At 41.0% G+C, this 25,755-nt stretch overlaps 2 protein-coding genes across 2 annotated transcripts; one reads left to right on the top strand and one right to left on the bottom strand.

Moving 5' to 3' along the window:
• Nucleotides 1-520: 520 nt before the first annotated feature.
• rps12 (ribosomal protein S12) lies at nt 521-4,571 on the bottom strand. Its single transcript, XM_080525899.1, has 6 exons — nt 4,516-4,571; nt 4,345-4,391; nt 3,696-3,812; nt 3,382-3,484; nt 1,851-1,952; nt 521-662 (listed from the first exon to the last, which is right to left on the bottom strand). The coding sequence occupies exons 2-6, from the start codon at nt 4,356-4,358 to the stop codon at nt 600-602; spliced, it is 399 nt and encodes a 132-aa protein (XP_080382025.1). The 5' UTR covers nt 4,359-4,391; nt 4,516-4,571; the 3' UTR covers nt 521-599.
• A 1,659-nt stretch (nt 4,572-6,230) lies between these two features.
• Nucleotides 6,231-10,321, top strand: LOC308154239 (SH3 domain-binding glutamic acid-rich-like protein 3; the record flags this gene model as incomplete). Its single annotated transcript, XM_080527407.1, has 3 exons — nt 6,231-6,275; nt 6,754-6,921; nt 10,259-10,321. 3 exons carry the CDS (start codon nt 6,231-6,233, stop codon nt 10,319-10,321), a joined length of 276 nt encoding a protein of 91 aa, XP_080383533.1.
• Nucleotides 10,322-25,755: the final 15,434 nt, after the last annotated feature.

Below are 25,755 nucleotides of genomic sequence, written 5' to 3'. Positions count from 1 at the left end.
CCCACAGCATAGAAAACTTGTGTAAATAAATGCTTCTAGAAATTACTTCACAGCAAAGTAACAAGCTGGGACTGGTTCCCAGACTAACCTTGACAATGCACACACCTAACCCCAAACCTTGCCACAATTTCCCACCGAGAACAGTTTTTGGGCAAGGCCTCGGATGGAAATACAAAAGTACACCATTATAAAATCGTATCAAATCTACATCTAGGAGAATATTCTGGACAGGATCCAAGTATCACCATCTCCAACACTGAACAGAGGGATTAAAGCTTCAAATACAAATTAGTGGCAAGTAAAACATAAAAAAAAAAAATCTAGGTATAACTTGCTGAGACAATGGAAAGACAATTGTCTCAATAACGGTCTTCTCTAATCTAACACCAATCAAACATTTGCTTAATATTTTCCCTTCAAGCTTTTCAAAGTTGTACCCACTGCTGACCTGAAGTTCATTGTCATCAATCCTACCACCACATATGAACCGTCTCCTGAAAAAACAAGAGAATGTTGTATGCCATCCATAATTGATCATTTCCCCATCCCATTGAAGACACTCCAGACAGTTTCCATTTCCACAAGCTTTTATTGACACCTCATTTCTTGGCTTTGAAATATTCCTCAATCACGTCCTTGGCTTGAGACTCCTTGCCATAGTCCTGCAGACAGAAATGGGAAGGAATGTTGAGTAGGCAAAGGGAAAGGCAGTATACAAGAGGAGATCAGATAAGAGTTACATCTGATGCAAGGTAAGGTGATGCAGTACAGTGCGCAAAATAAAATTGAAATGCAGACTTGAACATTGTTCTGTAATGCAGCGCATGTTGAAGTGATCAGGACATCATATTGACCATCACACTGTAATAGGAAGGCAAAACATGCCAATGTAGTCCAACTTACTTCTACTTTCCCAGGGAATTTTTGGAAGAGTTTATACAACAAGCTTGGTGTAGATTATTAGTTTCATGCAAGGTTTATTTTCTAAGTAGGTTTGACTGCAAGAAACTAGAAACCTACATGTTACAGAATGTTTTAGAAATTCTTAAAAATGACTATGAAAATCTACGCTTAGCCAAAGTATGAAGCCATTGACGTCAGTTTTTTTGTCAGTTGCTTCCCTATAATAACAGGGTATATACAGGAATCTGGAGGTTAATTTCAATACCTTTCTAAGACTTTTTAAAGACCTTGTCAATATTTTTCCAGACCTCACCGCCACTTCGAGCTGTAACCGTTGACATCAGTGACACCTTTAACTTAACAGTTTTAGTTTGCAATAGAGTAGACCACTATCATACAACAGAATTTCCGGTTCATCTTTGTTTTTTAATAAAACTAATAAATTCACGAACTTTTAACTTTTAACGTTTTTAGGACTCAAACTCTTTGGACAGAGTCTAATTCAGAAAAATATCTACAAAATTCAAGACCTCATAAAATCGTGATAAGACTTTTTAATACTTATTAAGGGTCTTGATTTTCCCTAAATTGATTTATCAACCTTTAATACTTTTCAAGACACCGCGGATACCCTGAATAAACAGGCACACTTCAAGGAAGGAAAGTGTCCAACATCAAATTACAACTAATAGATAAACATGTTACCCTTTGGATCAAATGTGGCCATTCTTAGGGACCCCACACACCACTGGTAGGTGGAGGGGCTCGTACCCTGGCACACATATTCTTGCCAGAGTTAATCAACAGCAGCTGCATGGCACAGAGCACAGCACCTGCACTCGACTGGCACTGATCACATCACAATGGATCATCAACATTACAGCTCAACACATTCTGTGACATCACAATGGTGATGGCAGCTCCTAGTTCTGGATCAGGGGGTTTACCTTGATGACGACACAGCTGCAGCCCACCACCTTGCGGGGTTTGCCCTCACGGTCGATCTTGCACAGGCCGACCCACTCGCCGAGCTTCTTGTTGTCATCAACCTGGTCAGAGGGGTAAACAAGCATTAAAGCACTGCCATTCCACCAGTGCTGCTACCTTGTAAATGGGTCACTTACACAACAAAGCAGTTGTTTCATGTGCATCAGTAATAATTGGGTAGTGATGGCAGTACTAAGGTTGGGCGGTTTCCATTGTTAAGTACCATTAAACAGTCTCCAAATAAAACCGTGGACTACGGTTTACCATGGGATTCAAAGTCATTATTGTAGGGCTTTGACGGAGCTGCCGATTTCAAATGATAAATCCCTATCCTTTACGTGAACCTGCTTGAACACTTTCCACGAGCAGTGCTGAAAAATGCACTTAATAAATAAATAAAAACTGCGCTTAAATACTTTTTAATGAGACGATGTATGGGAAACACTGCACCCGAGTACAAAGCGCAGAGCATAATAGTGTTGTGATCGCATATCCTTCTGAGGAGAAGTGGTCACATGACATGCGATTATGATTGCTTCTGAATAGTATTTTTTGACAGGTTATTTATTTGTAGGAAAGTAGGAAAAGTGTCCAACATCAAATTACAACTAATAGATAAACATGTTACCTTTTTGATCAAATGTGGCCATTCTTAGGGACCCCACACACCACTGGTAGGTGGAGGGGCTCGTACCCTGGCACACATAATCTTGCCAGAGTTAATCAACAGCAGGTGCATGGCACAGAGCACAGCACCTGCACTCGACTGGCACTATTGCAGGGTATATACAGAAATCTTGAGGTTAATTTCAATACCTTTCTAAGACCTTTTAAAGACCTTGTCAATATTTTTCCAGACCTCACCGCCACTTCAAGCTATAACCGTTTACATCAGTGACACCTTTAACTTAACAGTTTTAGTTTGCGATAGACTAGACCACTATCATACAACAGAATTTCCAGGTTCATCTTTGTTTTTTAATAAAACTAATAAATTCACAAACCTTTACTAAAAGTTTTTAGGACTCAAACTCTTTGGACAGAGTCTAATTCAGAAAAATACAAAATTCAAGACCTCATAAAATCGTGATTAGACTTTTTAATACTTATTAAGGGTCTTGATTTTTCCAAAATTGATTTATCAACTTTTAATACTTTTCAAGACAACCCTGTATTGACAGTTGCTATTTTCCGCGGTGTAGTTTAACCATAAATCCACCCAAACCTAGGCAGCACCCTGACTATTCAGCAGATGGAGCCAAATGTCACTGAGCAACATCTACACCACCAGGCTCACTCCCATGGCATACACGCTATAGCCAAGCTTGTTCTGCACAACTCAATTACTTAGCTACTAAGCTGTCCCATAGGACACATGCAGGAACCATGTTGGCAACAAAGAACAAGGAACCCCCCCCCCCCCCCCCAAAAAAAAGGGGGGAAAAAGAAGTTATAGCATCCTCAATCATATCCATCACACGCGTCCTGTACCTTGATGAGGTTGATCTGATGCTCAGCGCAGAGGGCTTCCACCAGCTTCACATACATGGGCTCGTCACAGTTGGCCGCCAGGACGCAGAGGTGGGCCTGGCGCCTGAAACAGGACAAAACATCCTTGATTAACCAACATGCACAGCAGCTAACCGACAACCCAGAGGTGCCAAAACCCAAGTCTCACACTCAGACAGAATTGGGTAACAATGGCGGTTCTCCTCACAGAGTTCAGAAGAGGGAGCCAAATTATCATCACTGAAACGTCGCTCGAGCACACGTCTAGAGAGCGGTGGCAATATTAAGATCCGTACTTGTCCAGGGCCTTTGCTGCCTCGCGGATACCGCGGGCCAGACCGTCGTGGATGAGTGCGGTCTTGAGCACTTCGGGGAGAGCGGTGTTGACATCCATCACACCTCCAGCGGCGACGCTGAGGAGGAGACAAGAGGGGGGGGAGACAAGAGGGGGGGGAGACAGTGAGACAAGAGGGGGGGGGAGACAGTGAGACAAGAGGGGGGGGAGACAGTGAGACAAGAGGGGGGGAGACAGGGAGACAAGAGGGGGGGAGAGGGGGAGAAGTTAGTCTAACCGAGACAAACGCACGTTGGACTGCATAATCACTGACTCCGGCGTGTCAGACAAGGTGTCTCACTCATGATTGAGAGTGAAGGGGTATCCGACTAAGAAATAAAAATCATCACACAAGCCGGAAGAATAACACATGTCATTACTACAGGACGAATCAACAATGTAGCCAGCTAGCCTTCTCCGGTAAAGACAACTAGTTGGCCAGGCGGGTGAAGGCTGCCCTTTCGCTAAAGAACTGCTCTTAAGAGGACAATTGCGGATGAACTAGGAGCTAGAACACAATGCACTTATGAAAGACTTTCATTGAAAGTTAACAATAAGGTAGACAGCTGCTGGTTCAGTGCCAATCAGTAGTAGTATAGTCACGCTCTTACCCTTCCTCGGCCATTGTAAATTAGCGATGGATGGGGGACCTAAAATTCTGCAATAACAACCAAACATGAAAGAAAAGTTATTATCCATGATGATAAGGTCACTTTGGTGAATTTTTCACGGAGGATGTTTAATAAATCTGTTAGATTATTAGGCCAGACGCTGAAACCCACCCAATCCTCCTCTCTGACAACGGGTAAAGAGGACGTCATACACTCCGCGACATTCCTTTAAGGCCAAAAGGACCCACATAATCCTGGCGCCCATTTTCTTGCCTGTCAGATAGGCAGACCGCGATCTTCTCAGGGTCTGTTTTAGAATCGAAAGAACATATCGTTTTGAACATAGGCCTATCTAAAAATGAGTACTATTGTTAATGCAAAAAATATTGCACCTGAATGACTGTAAAAGTATCTACTGACAGGAGTATCAATTGGTCTCATCTAGTGCCACCTTCTATTATACTACTGTACGTTTCGGTTGGATGAATAGAGAAAATGTCATGTCAAAAAGGAGCATTGCAGTAGGATGGAGGCTCAATTAAGCAAAATTAAGAATGCATGTTATTGAAACTGGGTGATGTTTGTTCTTTCAAGTTATTGTGTGTGTGTAAATAAATACAATAATAAATAAATTTATTTATCCCCTCTCTGGAGGAGCTGTACAACACACGCTGTCTCAGGAGGGCCTCCAAGATCTCCAGGGACCCGACCCACCCTGGGCACGTACACTTTGTCAAGCTGCCCTCGAACAGGAGGTACAGGACCCCGGCCGCTAAGACAAATAGACTGAAGGACTGCTTCTACCACAGGGCCGTCAAGGCCCTGAACACAGAAAAGGCCTAAGTTCTGGGCCCAGGACAGTCCGGACGGATTGTATGGCAGCTAGTGCTGAGGCACAAACATGTACATTTTCAAGCCTGCAAACTGTGACACTTTAAAAATAATGTGAAAAAATACTTTTGTGCAATATGACAACCCTAGTTGACTATCTGTGCAGTATAGTACAGTGGATTGTGTACATAGCCTTTATTGATGTAAACCTGCTCCTTACCTTCTTGTGATTTTATGCTTTTATGCTTTTTCTAAAAAAAAAAAAAAAAAATCCTTTCCTAACACCAGGGGAGCCACCCCTCCTAAATTTCGTTGTTTGGTACCTGTACTGTAGCAATGACAAATAAAGTCCATTCCATTCCAAATACCCCACCATCGGGCCAAGCTTACAAGCATTCCCTTAGAGTTCAAGGCAATGAATGAATGAATGAATGAATGAATGAATGAATGAATGAATGGTCTTTATTGTCATTGATATAGTACAGGTACCATACAACGAAATTTGGGAATCAGTAGTAGTATAGTCATACTCATGACAATGCATGCCATAGAGGTGTTTCTGTGTGTGTGTGTGTGTGTGTGTGTGTGTGTGTGTCTGTCTGTGTGTGTGTGTGTGTGTGTGTGTGTGTGTGTGTGTGTGCATGTGACTGTGACTGTGTGTGTGTGTGTGTCTGTGTGTGTGTGTGTGTGTGTGTGTGTGCATGTGACTGTCTGTGTGTGTGTGTGTGTGTGCATGTGACTGTGTGTGTGTGTGTGTAGATGTGTGGGGCAATATAGACAAATAGACAAGACTGCTACTAGTGACACACCACATAGTTGGTTGGCAGACAAGAGGGGTGTGGTCCAAAAGGTAGGCAGAGCCGTGTCCAAACTTGCTCAGCTTGTCTGCTTCTGCACTTTGAATCCTGCACTGCACTGTAACTTCTTTACACACTCACTCACTCACACATAGAGAGCATCTGACAATAGACCACTGCTACTACTGAAGCACACACATAGCCAACACTCACATTTGTATTATATTCTGACTGGATTATCCCACAGCCACAGCAGGTATGACTATCAGAGTGTATTACAGCAGTGTAAGCGGCTCCAGAGAGGTATGTGGTTTTCCCGGCTTCATTCCTTTACCTGCATTCTTTCATAGACCTGTGAGCCGAAGACTTTCCTATTTTGTACTTCTACTTTATACAGTGATCTGTTTCTATGACCCATACAATGTTGCTGTTCTGCTGGTGCTTGTAATAGCGACTAACACTTGTTTGTGTAGATGTTTGTGGTAGCTACAGCCTCCTCATTTGAATGGGCATTTTTAAGAAGTTTTACCCTCACAGTTTTGTTTACTCTCTTTGCCAACATTCTAATGAATTTGTGTTCACACAATCCAGTGTCTGGATCAATTACGTTTAATTCAATTCAGAATTGTAGTACAATAAGTTAATTGAAAAAAATCTAATTTATTTTTTATTAATTTGTAAATGTCCTGACTTGGATTTTCAACTCATGAAATGTCTAAATAGATACAGCAGGATTGACTGCAACCCTTAAACTAACTTCACTGAACACTTTGTTTATTAGCTGAAGCAGCAACAGGCCCAGATCTTCAGCTACCTGGACTGTAAGAAGATCGAGTACCAGCTGGTGGACATCACCCAGTGTACAGAGCTGAAGGAGGAGATGAGGGAGAAGACAGGCAACCCCACCGCCCTGCCCCCTCAGATCTTTAACGGGGATACATACTGTGGGGTGAGTTTATCTTCCTAGTGCCCCCCCCCCCCCCCCCGCCCCTCAAACAACATCTGGTGACATCATCACCTGGTGACTGGTAGCAAAAAAAGTGAGCTCCTGAGTTTTTTTGCAGTTTTTTGCCTTGAAATATAGGATTTGTCAACATCTAATTGCCTGTCGTCAACTAACTACAGAGGCTATTCTGAGACGGTAGGACCGTTGAAAATAACCAAGGACTATCATAAAACCTTGATACAAATTTGGAAAGCTAGCATTAACATTAGCTTGTTCAAAAAAGGCATAGCTGATGCATAGCTCTGATGTCATAATGGAGGCCCAAGCCATTTCCATCCTAACAGAACAAGAAGCATTTTTCAAATGTGAAGATGAGCTTATAATACTGATGAGTTCCACCTGAGATACAGGGTATTAAAGCCAAAAAGATCTACAAAGAGAAGATTTTAAGAGAGCACCCAGAGAGTCTTTTCTCTGACTACTATAGTGAACCAGAGGAGAGAAGGATGAGGTGTAACCTAATTTTTTACACCCTCTACCCTACTGAGGACTGAGGGTTGTCAGCAATGGAAGACAAATCATCGTTGACTTGCATGATGAGAGGAAATTCTCCATCACCATCTACCATAATGGCACGGTATTGATACAAGGCCCAGAGAGCTGCCTGACAACTGAGTTCCACTCCAGTTTTTCAACTTTTAAACAACAAGCTGAGAGTTTCAAGTCAGAACCAGAGATAGAGACCCACCATGAGCCTAAACCTCCCTCCACCCTGTCTCCTGAATGTCTCTCCCCTGACTTCAACACTCTGGAAGTTGATGCCTTGAGAGACAACCTCACTCAGCTAGAAAGGAACTTTGTGTCTTTTACAACAGAAACAAGGGCCAGTCTCAGCCAGCCCAACAGCCTGATCACAGATCAACTAAAATAACTCTGTTTTGCTGTGAGACAGTTTGAGGAGACAAACCATTCTATTGGATGTCCTAACATTTTCTACAACTAAATCAGGAAAAAACTGAGATTCTTGTCATTGAACCAAAACCACAAAAAGACAAATTGTCGAATACCATGAGAACCTTGCTTTCAAACTGCAAACATGAAGTTAAGAATCTAGGTGTGATTATAGATTCTGACTTAAGCTTTGAGCCTCACATCAAATCTATCACAAGAAATACTTTTTATCATCTACAGAATATTGCAAAAGTTAGACATTTTCTCCGGCAAGCTGATGCAGAAGTGTTAATGCATGCTTTTGTTATTACCCATTTGGACTATTGTAACGGTCTCCTTTCTGGTCTTCCGAAGAAAGCTATTGGCCAGCTGCAATTAGTCCAAAATGCAGCAGCGAGAGTTTTAACCAAAACAAGCGGAAGAGCTCATATAAGTCCTATTTTTTTTTTTGCACTGCCAGTTTACATTAGGGATGCAACCTCAGCAAATCTTTTCAAGTCAAGAATAAAAACCCATCTTTTTAATATTGCCTTTAAATGACTAAATAATTAAATTATGATTATATAATGATTAAAGCACTTTGAGCTCCATGTTTGCAGGAAAAGTGCTATACAAATAAAAGTTATTATTATTATCAACCAACAGAATGTAAAAATGAATCTAATACTAATAACAACAACAAAGTGGTAAACAGCTGAGGGACGGGAACAGAGAAATGTAACCACTAGGGTTGCCATGTCAACGGTTTCCTGCTAAATTAGGCTACTTTGAAAATTAGTTTGCAGGTGTAAATGTATTGGTCACAGGGTGCAGGTTTTTGGGCTGCTTCTAAATTGTGGCCACGAGGGCATTTCTATTTTTCACTGTGACCTGCTGCTGCTGACTATGAGGCAGGGAGGCAGGTTGTTTCTGAGTGAGTGAGTGGGGAGCGGAGGGAGAGGGTGTGTGTGTTGAGAAGCTCACAAGTGAGAACAACAAACTAACAGCACTTAGCCACAAACTTGTTCCTCCTGATCTTGTTTGACTCGTTTGCTGTATCCTGACTGCTCCCAGTCCCTGAATTTGTTCCATAAAATAAAAAAGCGTTTATACTTCAAAATAAGATTATTTGAACATTCTCTGCAGTAAAACAAGCGTGGGTTCTGATGGAGAAGGACAACTGAACTAAGCTCATGAGGCATTTATATGTTATATTCTTCAAGAATCAATGATATACTGTATATCATAAAAAAGAAATTAAGGATTTGAATGTCAGTGGATCCGCTGAATCAGTTGAGGCTGGGACAGAAGCAGGCACCAGCCCCAGTCCTGAAGGACCATGGTGAGAACGAACCCTTTTAAGAACCCCTCTCAAAATCATCCATACCCAATGAAAGACCTCTGATGCATGGTGAACACGTACCTGGGGTTGGGAGAGGTCAATTATTGGCTGGCTGGAGTAACAGGATGTAGACAGCAGTATTACCATATAATGCGGGTAGTACATGCTGTACTTTATGCATCTTTATCTGCTCTGTGGTACCAATGACTAAATCATTACGTATTTAGACTGAACAACGCCCAAAGCTTTCAGCAAACATAGACACACACGCCTCCTGACAATACACACACATGCACACACAATCTACTCACACACACCTCCTGACAACACACACACATGCACACACGACGTACGCACACACACGCCTCCTGTCAATACACACACACACACACACACACACACACACACACACACACACACACACACACAGCCACTGGTTTAGTATAATGCCTTATATGGTAATAGTGCTCCCCAACCCCACATACTTGTTCACCATGTAAGCCTTAAGCCATTGTACTAAACCAGTGGCAGTACAATACTGGTACTCTCTGGTACTGCTGTGTGGGGCAAAACAATGGGATGTGGACCAATGACTAACCCAATAACCCCTCCCCGACACCCACACACACACACACACACACGCACAGACAGACACATGCTGGAATTTTACCATAGACAGAAGACACGCCCTTTAAGAACTTAATGAGTATGCGCCTAACATCAGTCATGTTTGGGCTGGAATCTAAATCTGCCTATTGTCTTTAAGCTTCACAGAGTGAGGAAATAACCCTTGAAGGCAATTACTTTTCCTTGTTTTCTTTTGGTTGTCGGATGTTGCATTGCGTCCTGTGATGGAATGGTTTAAGTACTGTTTTATGTTTCAATGTTCCATACATTTCCATCTATTTCCATCGAGGAACAGACAGCTTCCCCAGACATATCTGTCATATCTGTACTGTAGTGTAAACATGATCTTTCAGGATAGAATGAAGACATCAGTTCTATGATCACAGAAGATTACATGAACAATGTCACCTCTCATTTCTCTCTCCCTCCCTCTCTCTCCAGGACTACACCATGTTTAGTGAAGCAGTGGAGGCAGAAGAAGTAGAATCATTCCTCAAGCTTTAACAAAGAAGATCACAATGTTTGTTCATTTTACTTTTAGTATTTTTCTTTATTTAGACAATTAAAACCAGGGGAGTCGAATCCCCACCACTATGTTAATTAATTAATTTTGACATTTAGCAGACGCTTTTAATCGAAAGCGACTTACAATTACAAATGACAGGGACATTCCCCCTGGAGTAACTGAGGGCTAAGTGCCTTACTCAAGGGCACACTAGTAGTGGTGTGGTTTCAGGCGGGATTTGAACTCACAACCTTCTGATCACAAGTCCAACTCACTATCCACTAGACTAGACCACCACTACCCCACTATGTGCTATACGTTATTCAAGCATTATTTTGTCATGTGCCATGGAAAGATAAAGCTTTCAAAAGATATACAATACCATACTGTAATAAAAATAAATAAAAAGTTGAAAAGTTGTTTGTGTGTCTTTTTTGGGGTGGTTTTGAATTGACCTAGTCCCAGATTAAAGTACCATTAGTTTTAACTGTCCCAGTCAATCCCCTTCAATGCAACTTCATGAGGAGGGCTACACTCCCAAGTAAAAGCAATGTGAGGTGCCTGAGACCCCATACTGGTACTTCAACAGGGCTAATGCCATGACATTGTGATGTCAAAATGTAAACCAAAGCCCACATTGCAGTTAACGTTATATTAATTTGACTCTTTATGTCCATACGATTATAATAGCCTTAATTAACTCTATTAGTAATTATTAGACCAATTGTTTTGTATTTTTTGTTTTTATGGCTATAAAGGTGTCAGAAAATGTCCTAGGAGTAAGTGCTTTTGCCCCCTTTTCCAGGATTACTTCAGCTTTCAATATGGCAGTTTCTTTATTTATTTAACATTACTGCATGTTATGAGTGTAATTTAAACTAGAAAAACCCAAAAATGGAATTGGATTTTAAAGGTTTTGTTAAGTGGAAAGTGTGATTGAGCATAAACAAAATATTTAGCATGCTCAATTTGAAATATGAACTATATTAGTTGTCCAATAAAGTTTGTGAGCCTAGGGCTTAGATTTTTTGCCCTGTTTTCTCTAAGAATGTCCAGGTGTTTTGGGGCCTTTGTGGAACTCTGCAGACACAGGCCCACGTTACACTCCACACACTGCCAGGGAAAGCTCCTTTTGCAGCGAGGGCACTCTCGTCACCCCAAGCTGGCTCTCTGTGTCGTCGTCAATGAATCTTTTGCGTGGTTTGGTAACCCTAGATGATCTTTGTGACATTTCACACTCGAATATGTACACAAACTCACAAACATATAAAAACACCACACGTAAAACACCACTAAAATATGCTCGCTTGTCTCCACAGCGTCGTGCCATCCAATGAGCTTCGTGCTTTGAATTACCGTTGGAATGTTTTTGATACCACATATAGTTTAGGAATGATGGTAATGAGAACAACGCGTGTTTGGCTTAAGATAATCCAGTTATATGTGAAGAGATCTCATACCATGCATTTACAGTTGTGACAATAGTCACTAACTTAGTTCAGTTATATGTGGCATAGGCCACATAATATCTCCATAAGATTGTTCCAGCAGTGAGGTGCACCATAACTAAAAGTGGATTTACCCAATTCGGTGAAGACCCGAGAAACCTGGAGAAACCTCAAGAGTTAACCAACTCTGAGAACGAATTAGGTAATTGACGTTTTGAGGCTCTTGAACCTAGTTTATGCAATAAGGCTTTATACACTGTGATATCCCTCTCACTGAGACCGGGGAAAAGTGCACACACAAGCCAGAGACGACACAAAACAGGAGGAACAGTTAGCCACTCTAGGCGTATTTTATTAACAGAAAAGAACAAGGGCAATAAGGCCAGCTTAAGGCTTCTCGCCGTTACTCAAACTCAGAAGGGGGGTGAGCGAGACCAACAGGGAAGCCACGGAGGGTGATCTTTAAAATGCATCACTTCCAAAAGAAAATGGACATTCTAAAGGCTGCCAAGTCAGTGGATATCAACACTGGAGGACAATCGCTCAAATTATTTCCGGACAAGTCAGCAAGGCTGAGAAAACGCGAGCAGGATTACTGGCCATTAAGACAAAAACTCCATGAAAAGGAGGTCCAGACCCGAATTCGCCACCCAGCAGTATTACAGGTGCGGATAAACTCGGAATGGTTCACCTTCAAAGATCCACAAGCCGCCAAGGAGGCAATGGTGAAAGAATTCCCGGACATGGAGTTCACATGAGTAGGACTACGTGTATCTGGGTAAGCCCTGCTCCAAAGGAGCACTTTCATTGACACTTTTTTTTCTCCTCCTATTATCCTACAACTTTCTAATAAGCCGCACATTAATCACTGACGTTGGGATATGCTCAGTGGGGCTCCAGTTGTATACAACCTGTCTAACGTGGCAGAATGAAGTAGGCTTGGAGTCTGGCGACTTTTTTTTTTTAGATGCTTATTGACTGCCTGTGTGCTCAAATTTGAGACTGAATTATTAGCCCATTGTGGCGTGGATTTTGTTTATCGACAGGATGGAACGAGAAGCCTATCTGAGACTCTGTTGCCCTGCTTCTTATGATTTTCTGGTTATGGATCACCGGTAGCGATGTTCTTTTTGGATGCTTACTGACTGCCGGTGTGGCCACCTGTAGCGATGTTTTTTCTTGGATGTTTACTGACTGCCGGTGTGGCCACCTGTAGCGATGTTTTCTTTTTGGATGTTTACTGACTGCCGGTGTGGCCACCTGTAGCGATGTTTCCTTTTTGGATGTTTACTGACTACCGGTGTGGCCACCTGTAGCGATGTTTTCTTTTTGGATGTTTACTGACTGCCGGTGTGGCCACCTGTAGCGATGTTTTCTTTTTGGATGTTTACTGACTGCCGGTGTGGCCACCTGTAGCGATGTTTTCTTTTTGGATGTTTACTGACAGCCGGTGTGGCCACCTGTAGCGATGTTTTTTGTGGATGTTTACACAATTTAGGTATTCTAAGATAGCCCACAATTGGTTTGGTACACAATAGACTGGCCTCTTCCATTATGAAATGCCTCAATCTGGCGACTTTTTTTCTGGATGCTTATTGACTGCCTGTGTGCTCAAATTTGAGACTAAATTATTAGCCTATTGTGGATTTTGTTTATCGACAGGATGGAACGAGAAGCCTATCTGAGACTCTGTTGCCCTGCTTCTTATGATTTTCTGGTTATGGATCACCGGTAGCGATGTTCTTTTTGGATGTTTACTGACTGCCGGTGTGGCCACCTGTAGCGATGTTTTTTTTTGGGATGTTTACTGACTGCCGGTGTGGCCACCTGTAGCGATGTTTTTTTTTTTTTATGTTTACTGACTGCCGGTGTGACCACCTTTTGAGACTGATTTATTAGCCTACTGCTGCGTGGACTTTGTCTGATTGACTTTGAAGCATAGGCTATCTGAGACTCTGTTGCCCTGCTGTTTATGTTTCTTTCTGTTACGGTTCACTTGTGTAGCTATATCACGTGTCTGAACTATCAGCCTACTACTTTGTTCACCGATAGGATGGAACGCTACGTAGGCATATCTGAGCCTTTGTAGCTGTTATACGAATTAATGTAAAACCAGGTTTCCCCCGAGTGCTGAGGATTAGCCTCTCAGAGTAAATTGTGTTTATATGGTGTGCTTACTTGACACCATAATATACTGTGTGTCTGTGTGTTTGTGTTGTACATGTTGCTTTTTTGTGTTTGTCCTGTATGTTTTTTTTCACTACCCTGAATGTGTTTTTTGTATTAAATGTTTTATGTTCTCTTTCTTTTGTCTTTTGCTCTTCTTTTTCTTCTTTTTACTTTTCTTTTCTTCTCGTTTCTATTCCTCTTCCTCTTTCCCTCTTTCTCCTTTCATTACTGTCCTTCCCCCTCCTACTGTTTTCTTAGTCCCGATAATATGCTTACTTTATGAAATACTTGCAATGTTAATTTAAAATGAAGCCCTTAAACAGAGATATGAAAAAGTTGAAAATAATATCATTAAATGTTAATGGCTTGAATAACATAATTAAGAGGAAAAAGATTATCCTCCAGCTGAGGAGAGCTGGAGGAGATGTCCTCTTTTTACAAGAAACCCATTTAAAAAAAAAAGAACATGACAAATTGAGTAGGGGACAAATTTACTCCAGTTCATATGGAACACAGAAGAGAGGTGTTGCTATAATTATACAACCACACATACCATTTAAAGAAGAACAACATATATACGATAAAGAGGGCAGGTTTGTTTTAGTAATTGGTAAAATAGAGTCAATTACTGTCTCATTTTTAAATGTATACTATCCACCGGAATTAGGCCCAGAATTCATGTCAGAAATAATCGAAATGTTAATGACAAAATGTAAAGGAATCACCCTAATGGGAGGAGATATGAATCTTACAATAAATTCTAGGCTAGATTCCTCAAATAATAAACCACACAGAGCTGATAAAACATCATCAATTTTAAGAAGTGCAATGTCAGAATTTGGATTAGTAGACATATGGAGGATGCTAAATCCAACTAAAAAAACATATACATATTATTCTGGACGATTTCCAACTTCCAATAGACTGGATTATTTCTTCATGTTTAAAAAAGACGTAGAGAGGATGGAAACATGCACAATAGGCACAAGGGATTTATCAGATCATGCTATGTTATCTATAACTATACATTTGGATATAAAGCAAGGAGAAAAAATATGGAGATTAAACAATTCACTTCTCCAAGATAAGATCTTTGTTGAAAAAATCAATAAAGCCATAAAAGAATACGTAGAGATAAATGACAATGGAGATACTAATCCAACTATTATATGGGAGGGCCTTAAAGCGGTACTACGAGGACAGATAATATCATATTGTGCATGGAAGAAAAGACAAACACAACAAAAACAGAAAATACTTGAACAACAAATACAACACTTGGAAGACAAATTAAAAAATACAAATGAAATAATAGTAAAAAATGAATTAAAAAAGAAGTATAAGGAGTTGGATAAAATCCGTACAGAGGAAGTGGAGAAATTAATGACATACACCAAACAGAAATATTACGATGGAGGACCTAAGTCTTTAAAACTCCTAGCATATCGACTTAAGACACAGACTAAAAAAGCACACATTTCGAAATTGAAGACTGTAGAAGGCTCTGGAACAATAACGGAAAAGGATAAAATAGCTGAAGAATTCGTAAAATATTATGAGAACCTTTATAAAAACACAGGAAACATTGACCTGGGACTAATGAAAGATTTCTTACATAAGTTAAACTTAAAGCAAGTAACAAGATCAAAAAATGAACAGCTCATTAAGGACATCACAGTAAATGAAATACAACAACAAATAAATAATCTTAAAATGGGGAAAACACCAGGTGATGACGGATATACTAATGAATTTTATAAAACTTTTCAAAAACAATTGATACCACTACTTTTACAAGCATATAAGTTTGTATTACAAACGGGAAATTGGGCAACTACTTGGAACTCATCTATAATAACGGTTATACATAAAGAAGGTAAGGACGCTACTGAATGTTCGTCTTACAGGCCAATATCACTACTGAATACGGACCATAAAATAGTAACAGCCATTATTGCCAATAGGTTAAAGGACATCGTGCCAGATATAATAGACAGCGACCAATGTGGTTTTATACCAGGTAGGCTGTTGTCAGATAATATAAGGAGGACGTTAAATATAATGGACTACGCACAAAACAATGGTGCAAACCTTCTACTCTTAACACTGGATGCAGAAAAAGCATTTGACAGAGTGCTATGGCCATTCATGTTTGAAATTGTAAGAAGCTTTGGATTTCATGAGAATTTTAATAAATGGCTTCAAGGAATGTATAAAAATCCAGTGTCAAGAGTAAAAGTAAATGGCACAATATCCAGAAGATTTCCAATCTATAAAGGTACAAGACAAGGAGACCCACTCTCAGCAGTTATATTTGCTATATGCATGGAAGGACTAGCAGAAAGTATAAGGAAAAATAATACCATCAAAGGCATAACGATAAAAGAGGAACAGCACAAACTGGCATTATATGCAGATGACGTGGTTGTTTATTTAACATCACCAGCCCAATCCTTACCAAACCTAATGGAAGCAATTACAGAATATAGTAAACACTCTGGTTATAAACTAAATGAAAGTAAGTGTGAAGTATTAACAATTGGAGAACAGATAGATTTGGAAATTAAGGAAAAATACAAGTTGAAATGGGATGCAAAGAAAATCAAATATTTAGGAATCTATCTCACTGGAGATATAACAACATTATACACCGACAATTATCAAGCCCTAGAAAATAAAATACGAGAAGATCTTAATAGATGGAAGATAACACCTGAATCCTTAATGAGTAGAGTGGAAAGCGTCAAAATGATGATCCTCCCACAGTTTCTGTTTTTATTTCAAACATTACCAGTTCCCATTCCACAGCGTAGCTTCAAAAAATGGAATACAATGCTCTCAAATTTCATTTGGAACTACAAAAGTAAACGGAAAAAACTTAGTATACTAACTCAAACCAGAGAAAAAGGAGGGTTTAATTTCCCTGATCTAAAGTCCTATTTCCATGCAACTCAAATAGATACAATAATGAAATGGATTAATAACTCGGTTCAAACCAAATGGAAAGACATAGAAAAACAAGCAATATCAATATCAATAGGAACACTACCTTTTCTGAGTCTAAAGGATATTCAAAAATATAGTGGAAATAACAGATGCATAGAAAATACCCTCAAAAATTGGAAAACTATTCGTAAAATGTATAAATGTGATGACAAATGTATTTATTTGAGAGAGATAGCCAGTGACCCAGACTTTTTACCTAATAAAACAGACAAAATATTAGAAGAATGGGCTAGGAAGGGACTACAGGTGTACTCACAGATGGTTACAAATGACATGATAGACTCATTTGAAACCTTAGTTAATAAATTTAATATAAGTAATAGCCATTTTTTTAAGTACTTACAAATTAGAAGCTACCTTATAACACAGCAGAGGAGACAGGAACAAAGATCACATATACTAATGGAATATCTGATCAAAAATAGAAACAGTGAAAAGACAAAAATCTCAAAAATTTACAAAATCATGCAAGAAATCAAGATACAAGAAGATAACACTAAAGAAAAATGGGAAAACGAATTAGCAATAACAATTACGGATGACGATTGGAAAGAAGCATGCAAAAGAATATTTAAGACAACACAATCAAAATTCTGGAAAGAATTTGCTTGGAAAATAAATATGAAGATCTTCCTAACACCGAAAATGTTGTCAAAATATAGGCCAACAGGCAATGCAGAATGCTGGAGGAAATGTACGGAACGAGAAGCCAATCACACACACATTTTCTATACATGCCCTAAATTGAAAAGGTTTTGGGAGGCAGTTCAAGTAAAAATAAAAAATACATTTACCTTACAAAATCCTATACATCCAGTCAATATTATACTCGGTCTTATTCCATTAGATATATACAGAGAGGGAGATAAATATTTGTACACCATACTACGTATCGCGGCTTTAAAGCAAATCACACGTAAATGGTTGGACTTAAACCCACCATCTGTTAATAATTGGAAAAAAACTGTTGAAGAGATAAAAGAAATGGAAAGAATTACTTGCAAAGTGGGAGGCCGTGAAGAGCAATTCACTATGAACTGGAGTAAATGGATCGAATGAATGAGTAGGAAGGAAGCCCCCCCCCCCCCCCCCGATCCCACCCCTCCCACCCCCCCCCCTCCCTTTGTCTCTTACTTTTCTATTTCTATCCCTATAATTTCTCTCTTTCTTTTCTATATTTTCTCTCTAGTCTTTATTCTTTATTTTCTTTATTTCTTGTTCTCTTTATAAAAATAAAAAAAAACAAACAAAAATGATGCAGGACGAACTTAAACAAGTGAAGAAAACTTGTAAAGTGTGTGAAATGAACTTGTAATGAAATGTAATGTAAAGTCCTGCAATAAAGTATAAAAAAAAAAAAAAAAGAAGGGGGGTGTTAGAAGGATAGCCGGGGGGCTCTGCAGGCGTCCTCTCCGGCTGTCGGGGCCTCTCCACTAGGCTGCGCCCGACTGGTGCTATGGAGGTAGCATACAACACATTAATAAAGATATTCTGCAATAAGTTGCCACTGCACGGCTCTCACCCTACGTCAGGGTCCGAGTAGGGGTTCGTCGTATAGCTGTGGGGTTTCCCTGCATCTCCTCTGCCCAGGGGCTGGAATGGGCACTGTCCATGGTGCTGTGTTTTACCTGCAGCTTCTCGGCCCTGAGGCCAGAATGGGCGCTGTCCACGGTGCTGAGTCTCACCCTCGGTCTCAGTCAAGAGAGGGATGCCACAACACGAAAAGGGAGTATTGTATTGCAGAGATCTACGAGACTTTAACAAGATCCAGCCAACTTTTTGATGTATGCAATGATGTTAAAACTATCACCTGTGATAAAGCGAAAGGCGATATGGTAGATGGCATCCAAAGGTTTAAGGGTAGTGGCTGTTGTAATTCGGTAGATGACATCACCATAATCAAGCACTGGCATGAAGGTTGATTGCACAATCAGTTGTCTGCTGTTCAGGGCAAGATCTATTCCTATAAAACAAGCCCACCTTAAATCTTAGCCTTTTAACAAGGGCCTCCATATGTTTTCTTGAATATCATGTCTTTGTCAGACCAAATGTGACAGGGTCTGACTAGCCCTAACCCTAGCTCCAGCCCTAACCCTAGCTCCAGCCCTAACCCTAGCTCCAGCCCTAACCCTAGCTCCAGCCCTAACCCTAGCTCCAGACTTAACCCTAGCTCCAGGCCTAACCCTAGCTCCAGGCCTAACCCTAGCTCCAGGCCTAACCCTAGCTCCAGCCTTAACCCTAGCTCCAGGCCTAACCCTAGCTCCAGGCCTAACCCTAGCTCCAGGCCTAACCCTAGCTCCAGGCCTAACCCTAGCTCCCTTTTAAGCGCCTCCATATGTTTTCTTGAATGTCATGTCTTTGTCAGACCAAATGTGACAGGGTTTGATGAAAAAGTCCCCAAGTAGGGCAAGGTCAGCAGCAGGCTATAAATCTTCAGATCACTAGGATGTGCTGTCAGCTGCTGCTATCAGCTGCTGCCACCAGTGCATATTCTTATTTTTAAGATGGGCGTTTGAATCCTGCTTCTTACATACACTTTTTACTGCATTTCGATGTCTGATGCTTGTACTCTGCAATAAGCTGAATCTAATCTAAACATGTATGTTTAAAATGATGGTGTAGACTAATTTATTAGAGAACTGACATAACTACAATGGTGTTTGAAGCCTTTCTTACTAGTAAATGATGTTCTTCTAGCATTGTAACTGGACCCTGGATTTGGCATAGATTATTGTTTCTTATGATTACTGATGGATAGATGATTCACTTACTTAGACAGATGTATTTATTGTAAATCGATTTGCATGAAGGCTTCTGTTAAATGTCAAGAAAATAAACATTCAATTAAAATCAACTCCCCTCACTTGAGGCAAGGATCGAAACCAGCAACCATCTGATTGCAAGCTGGCTGCCTTAACCCCTGTGCCAAACAGACTGCGCTGCTATTTCAGAAGCAAGCTGATACACATACCTACCTTTTTACACCATTTTATCTATCTATCTATCTATCTATCACACTATCTATCTATCTAGCACACTATCTATCAAACTATCTATCAGAATATCAAATTATTTATCTACAGCAGGGGTCTTCAACTAAGATTCAGAGGTCCAGTTACTAAAACTTAGTTGAAGCTTAGTTGAAAACTTACTAAAACCTCCCAGCAAATGTCCGAACCTCATAATGTCTATCAAATAAAATTAATAATTTCTACTATTTCAACTTATTATTAGTTATTTATTTTAAAACAGGAAAAATCGTCCTATGGGCACGATGCCACTGGAACCAATCACATATAGGCCTACTGTATCAATTCATTGTATCATTAAACAATGAATGAAAAACGTACAAGGACACTAGACAACATATGATAATGAATAGAATGTATTTGCTATCCAGTCCAACCAACTATATAGAATTATCAATAACACTATAGCAACCTCGGTGGTAGTCGGTGTAGTGGTCTCATAGGCATAAAGGACTGACCAGGTTTCCCACACCAACCGGGCGTACCAGATCTACCACAGGCTGACCACGTCTGGTCGAGGTCAGGCACATAGAGAGCCTGGTCTCCGTCCTGAAGACCATCTGAACCAGGACTCACGGCTCTCTCTCTGAGCTTCCAGGACCTCCACATGCCTCCAGAGCGTCCAACTGTCGCTAGCAGCCGAGGTCCTCGCTGTCAATGTTGCTCCCGACAACATTACATTAGGCTATTAGATAATTATATAATAATTATATTAGAGAGTCTAATTAAATCTGGTAGAGTATTCAAAGATTATAACTTTTTTTAAATCAAAAGTTTGCAAACCCAAAAAATTATTCAAGCGAAAAAGAGACTCATATCTATGTATTTGAGCATGTCATTGGAAATCTCGGCAGAATTCATTGTCACTCGTCAGTAATATTTGTGTTGTGAATGAATAAATCGTTTCTTGGTAAAAGAGGATTCAAATAAAAATAATAAAAAAAACGTTATTTTTCACACCATGGAGATGGAACATTATTTGTCGCTAATTCTAAAGGACGTCATAATGAATCAGAGACCAACATAGAACCATTATATTGTTCACCACATCACCGCTCTTTTCAGAACACATGCTTGAGTGATAAGCAGAAGTACAGACGTGTTAACTTCGACGAGATTAACGAGATTAACGAGATTAACAAGATTAACTTCGACGAGAATTCTCAAAATATGTCCGATTATATCGGAGACCCAGGTAGGCCTAGGGATATAGATTTTATTTTATTTTTTATTATAGTTCAGTATATTATAATTTTCGAAAAATTGAGCAGACCTTTTTCCTAATACTTAAAAGATATCCCACTTAGAAAATCATTCTATTTTATGATTTCTGCTGACAGAATGTTTGAGACTTTTAGACCACATGCAATTGACCGATGTAATGTTGCAGGCTGCCTGAAGCAACTTTCGCGACACTCGTGCTTCATTTTACATTTGATATTTTGGACATTAAGCGACTTACTCATTGTACAAGGGTTAATTTAATTTTAATTTTGCCATTTAGCAGACGCTTTTAATCCAAAGCGATTTACAATTACGAATTACAGGGACATTCCCCCTGGAGTAATTGAGGGCTAAGTGCCTTACTCAAGGGCACACTAGTAGTGGGGTGGTTTCAGGCGGGATTTGAACTCACAACCTTCCGATCACAAGTCCAACTCACTATCCACTAGACCACCACTACCAGGGTTCAAGGGTACTTTATTTGTCACATGCACAGAAATACAAAGTAAAACATGCAGTGAAATACATTGTTTAAATGTGGAAATGAATCATCTATACATCAGTCATCATAAGCAAAAATCGATGCTAGAAACAGGTGCCATTAGCAGTCACAATACTAAGAGAAGGAAAGATTACTTTATTTTTACATTTTTAATTGTTAATTATTAACAGTAGAAGAACTAGTCTGTACCATAGGGGTACTGGTGGGTGAAGTGGTCTTTAGGAGGGACAGTCAAGTAGCCTGAAGAGAAAAATCAGGTGAAATCCATCATTACCCGCTCTTTTTAACAGAGTCGTTATCTGGAAGTAGCCCTGGTCCCACTAACGGCTCTCCAGCGCGGCTACTTCAGGACCAACTCCACCCTCCTGACCACGACCGTGTTCAAGGACCTGCTGGTCCACAGAACAATGCCCAGACCTCCCACCACTCTGTAGCCTCCGATATGGGCTGCTACTCAGGTAGGAGCCTGCTGTATGTGTGTGTGAGTGAGTGTGAGGGTGTGAGTGTGTGTGTGTGTGTGTGTGAGAGAGAGAGAGAGAGAGAGAGAGAGAGAGAGAGAGAGAAAGAGAGAGAGAGACCTATAGAGAAAGAGAGAGAGAGAGAGAGAGAGAGAGAGAGAGAGAGAGAGACAGAGAAAGAGAGAGCTAAAGAGAGAGAGGGAAAGAGAAAGAGAAAGAGAGGGGGGCGGCATTAATATCTTTACTGACTTCTTCCACCTACAGGGTCTACACCGGTGTTCGGTGCACCACACCAGCCCAGGTCTCGGCCTAACACCCCCCCTCTGAGTGCTCTTGAACAGCAGCTAAGGATGCCCAACACCGAGCACCTCCAGGCTCTCTTTGTGTTCGACTCCTCCGCCTTTCTCTTAAGTGGTGTTGATGCAGTGGTGGGGATCCACTGTGCCAAGTGTGGGATGACCCACGACAACCTGGCCTCCCTACAGGCCCACCTGATGGACAGCTGGACGCAGCGTGGCCTATCTCCAGACCCGCAGAGCTGCAGCCTCGTATACAAATGCCTCTACGTGCAGAAGATGATCCTCCATCCTCCAACACATCACCAGAGCTCTCCCTTAACAATGACGATGCCTGTAGCTACTACCCCTCTCACAGGAGGAGGAGTCCAGGCCCCCTCATCCTCGGCTGCCAGAACTTCATCCCAGAAGAGAGCCAGAGTAGAGGACGGTGAGCCCAGGTCTCGGCCTAACACCCCCCCTCTGAGTGCTCTTGAACAGCAGCTAAGGATGCCCAACACCGAGCACCTCCAGGCTCTCTTTGTGTTCGACTCCTCCGCCTTTCTCTTAAGTGGTGTTGATGCAGTGGTGGGGATCCACTGTGCCAAGTGTGGGATGACCCACGACAACCTGGCCTCCCTACAGGCCCACCTGATGGACAGCTGGAGGCAGCGTGGCCTATCTCCAGACCCGCAGAGCTGCAGCCTCGTATACAGATGCCTCTACGTGCAGAAGATGATCCTCCATCCTCCAACACATCTCCAGAGCTCTCCCTTAACAATGACGATGCCTGTAGCTACTACCCCTCTCACAGGAGGAGGAGTCCAGGCCCCCTCATCCTCGGCTGCCAGAACTTCAACCCGGAAGAGAGCCAGAGTAGAGGACGGTGAGCCCAGGTCTCGGCCTAACACCCCCCCTCTGAGTGCTCTTGAACAGCAGCTAAGGATGCCCAACACGGAGCACCTCCAGGCTCTCTTTGTGTTCGACTCCTCCGCCTTTCTCTTTAGTGGTGTTGATGCAGTGGTGGTGATCCACTGTGCCAAGTGTGGGATGACCCACGACAACCTGGCCTCCCTACAGGCCCACCTGATGGACAGCTGGACGCAGCGTGGCCTATCTCCAGACCCGCAGAGCTGCAGCCTCGTATACAGATGCCTCTACGTGCAGAAGATGATCCTCCATCCTCCAACACATCTCCAGAGCTCTCCCTTAACAATGACGATAAAAAATGTATTAATACAAAAAAACAAAAAAACAATGACGATGCCTGTAGCTACTACCCCTCTCACAGGAGGAGGAGTCCAGGCCCCCTCATCCTCGGCTGCCAGAACTTCATCCCGGAAGAGAGCCAGAGTAGAGGACGGGATGATGGGACGGGATGATGAAGGGGATGATGGTAGTTCCCAGTCTGGCACCAGCACAGTCCAGGCAGGAGAGATGAGACGCGTTCTCGGTCCTGGAAGAACCATCATCCAAGCCCTCCGGAGGCTCATATCCAGGATCCTGCCCCGGTGGGCTCAGAACCAGCCCCAGCCCCAGGCTCAGAACCAGCCCCAGGACCAGAACCAGCCCCAGGCCCAGAACCAGGCCACCCCCCCCAAGAGACCAAGACAAGAAGGGGGGAAGCGATGAGAGTCAGGATCAGAAAGCCATGGGGATGAACCTCGTTTTTTTCTCTTTCTCTCTTCTCTGTTTCTTGTTGCTTGGGGGTACCTCATCAAAATACAGGAGGGTGCCCTGTGATATCTCTTGAGCATTTTCAGATATTAACCCCTTCATGCCCGAAATGCCAAAATCCCAGAAAAATAGGCAAAATACTCAAATCAAATGCATCAAATGTGCTTTCTCCAATGTTCACTCATGAAGGAGGTCATGTACAATGTATTTTTTGTGTTACTATTCATTCATTTAAGTTTCATTTAAACTTTTCATTACATTTTTTAATTTTTACATTTTATTTTTCTCCTTATCAATTGAGACATTCTGTTCATCTCTTTTTTTTTACTCCTGCTTTTAATCTGCCTGCAAATATCCAAGCACTCTCCGCCTATTATAAGCTCAACTATACATGCCCATTATAATATCATAAAAAGATCCTTGAAAGATCCATCTGTATGCTCCTTATGTTTTGTTCTAATTTAGATGTTTTTGGGTTGTTTTGTCTGTTTTGTTATTTTGTCTGTTATGTCTTGTGTGGTTCATCGGTCCTGTTTTTACTGTAGTTTTTGTTTATTTCACTTTTATTTATTTTTCTTCTCTTGTTTTTTGTTTGTGTTGTCTAATTGTCCTGTTGTCTATTGCTGTTGTATAGGACCCCCTCGAAAACGAGATAGCATATCTCAAGGGGCTATTCCTAAAAAAGCAATTTCCTATTTAAGGCAGTGGCTTGGTCGAGGACTTGCTGGAACGGTTGACATCATCAACGGTTGAACATCAAAGTTGACAGAAAGCTGGGTACGAACTATCAGCCTTTGGTAATGTGGATGCACCGTTCCAGCAAGTCTTCGACCAAGCCACTGCCTTAAAAAAATTAAAATAAAATATGAATAGTAACACAAAAATATAATAATACATTGTACATGACCTCCATTGTACATGATGCATTTGATTTGAGTATTTTGCATGAAATCTCATACATTTTTCAGGGATTTGGGCATTTTGGGAATGAAGGGGTTAATATCTGAAAATGCTCAAGGGATATCACAGGGCAGAGGTACCCCCAATCAACAAGAAACAGCAGAGAAAAAAAACGTTTTATTTCTTTAATTTTTTTATTAGAACAAAACAAGGTTCATCCAAAAAGCAGGCTTTGGCTCCCAGACTAATAGGTTCTATTTCAACACTACATGGACTCACAACTAAAGTATACTGCAATAATCAGAATCACAATATTTGATTTAAGTGTAATAATTGTCAGTGATTATTTTAATAAGGCTATTGTGTGGTATTTACGTTCAATAAATTGTATTAGATCTTGCTCTGTGCTTTTGTGTGTTTCTGTTAATTTGGTGCATACTCTACTCCTCCTAAATAGGTCACTTTAATCTGTAATATGTTTTTTGTTTGTCAGGGGATCACACTAATTTAAAAAAACTGTAAAGTACAAAGAGTATTTGTAACATATGCAGAGGTTAATTCAAAGAAATTGTAAAATCAGGGGTGTTCACATTATGATAACTGATTTATTTTTTCAACTGTTCTTCCGAGGTTGCTCTCAGACCCTACTATCTCACTGTTATTCACTTTAATTCCACAAGATGGCGCAAGATACTTAAGTGGTAGAGCACAACTCAAGAAGAACAACTTAACTGCATCAACAACT

The sequence above is a fragment of the Nansenia antarctica genome (genome assembly GCF_963989245.1).
Source record: "Nansenia antarctica genome assembly, chromosome: 3".
NCBI classification, from domain to species: Eukaryota; Metazoa; Chordata; class Actinopteri; order Argentiniformes; family Microstomatidae; genus Nansenia; species Nansenia antarctica.
Note: the sequence above shows the minus strand (reverse complement) of the source record. Positions and strands in the feature narration are given on the sequence as shown.

Bases quoted from the DNA above. Each gene is read 5' to 3' on its own strand.
- rps12 (XM_080525899.1), bottom strand. The intron at 3,485-3,695 runs GTACGGATCTTA...GTCCTGTTTCAG, and splicing joins GCAGCAAAGGCCCTGGACAA to GCGCCAGGCCCACCTCTGCG. The intron at 1,953-3,381 runs GTACAGGACGCG...CCCTCTGACCAG, and splicing joins ATCAGATCAACCTCATCAAG to GTTGATGACAACAAGAAGCT.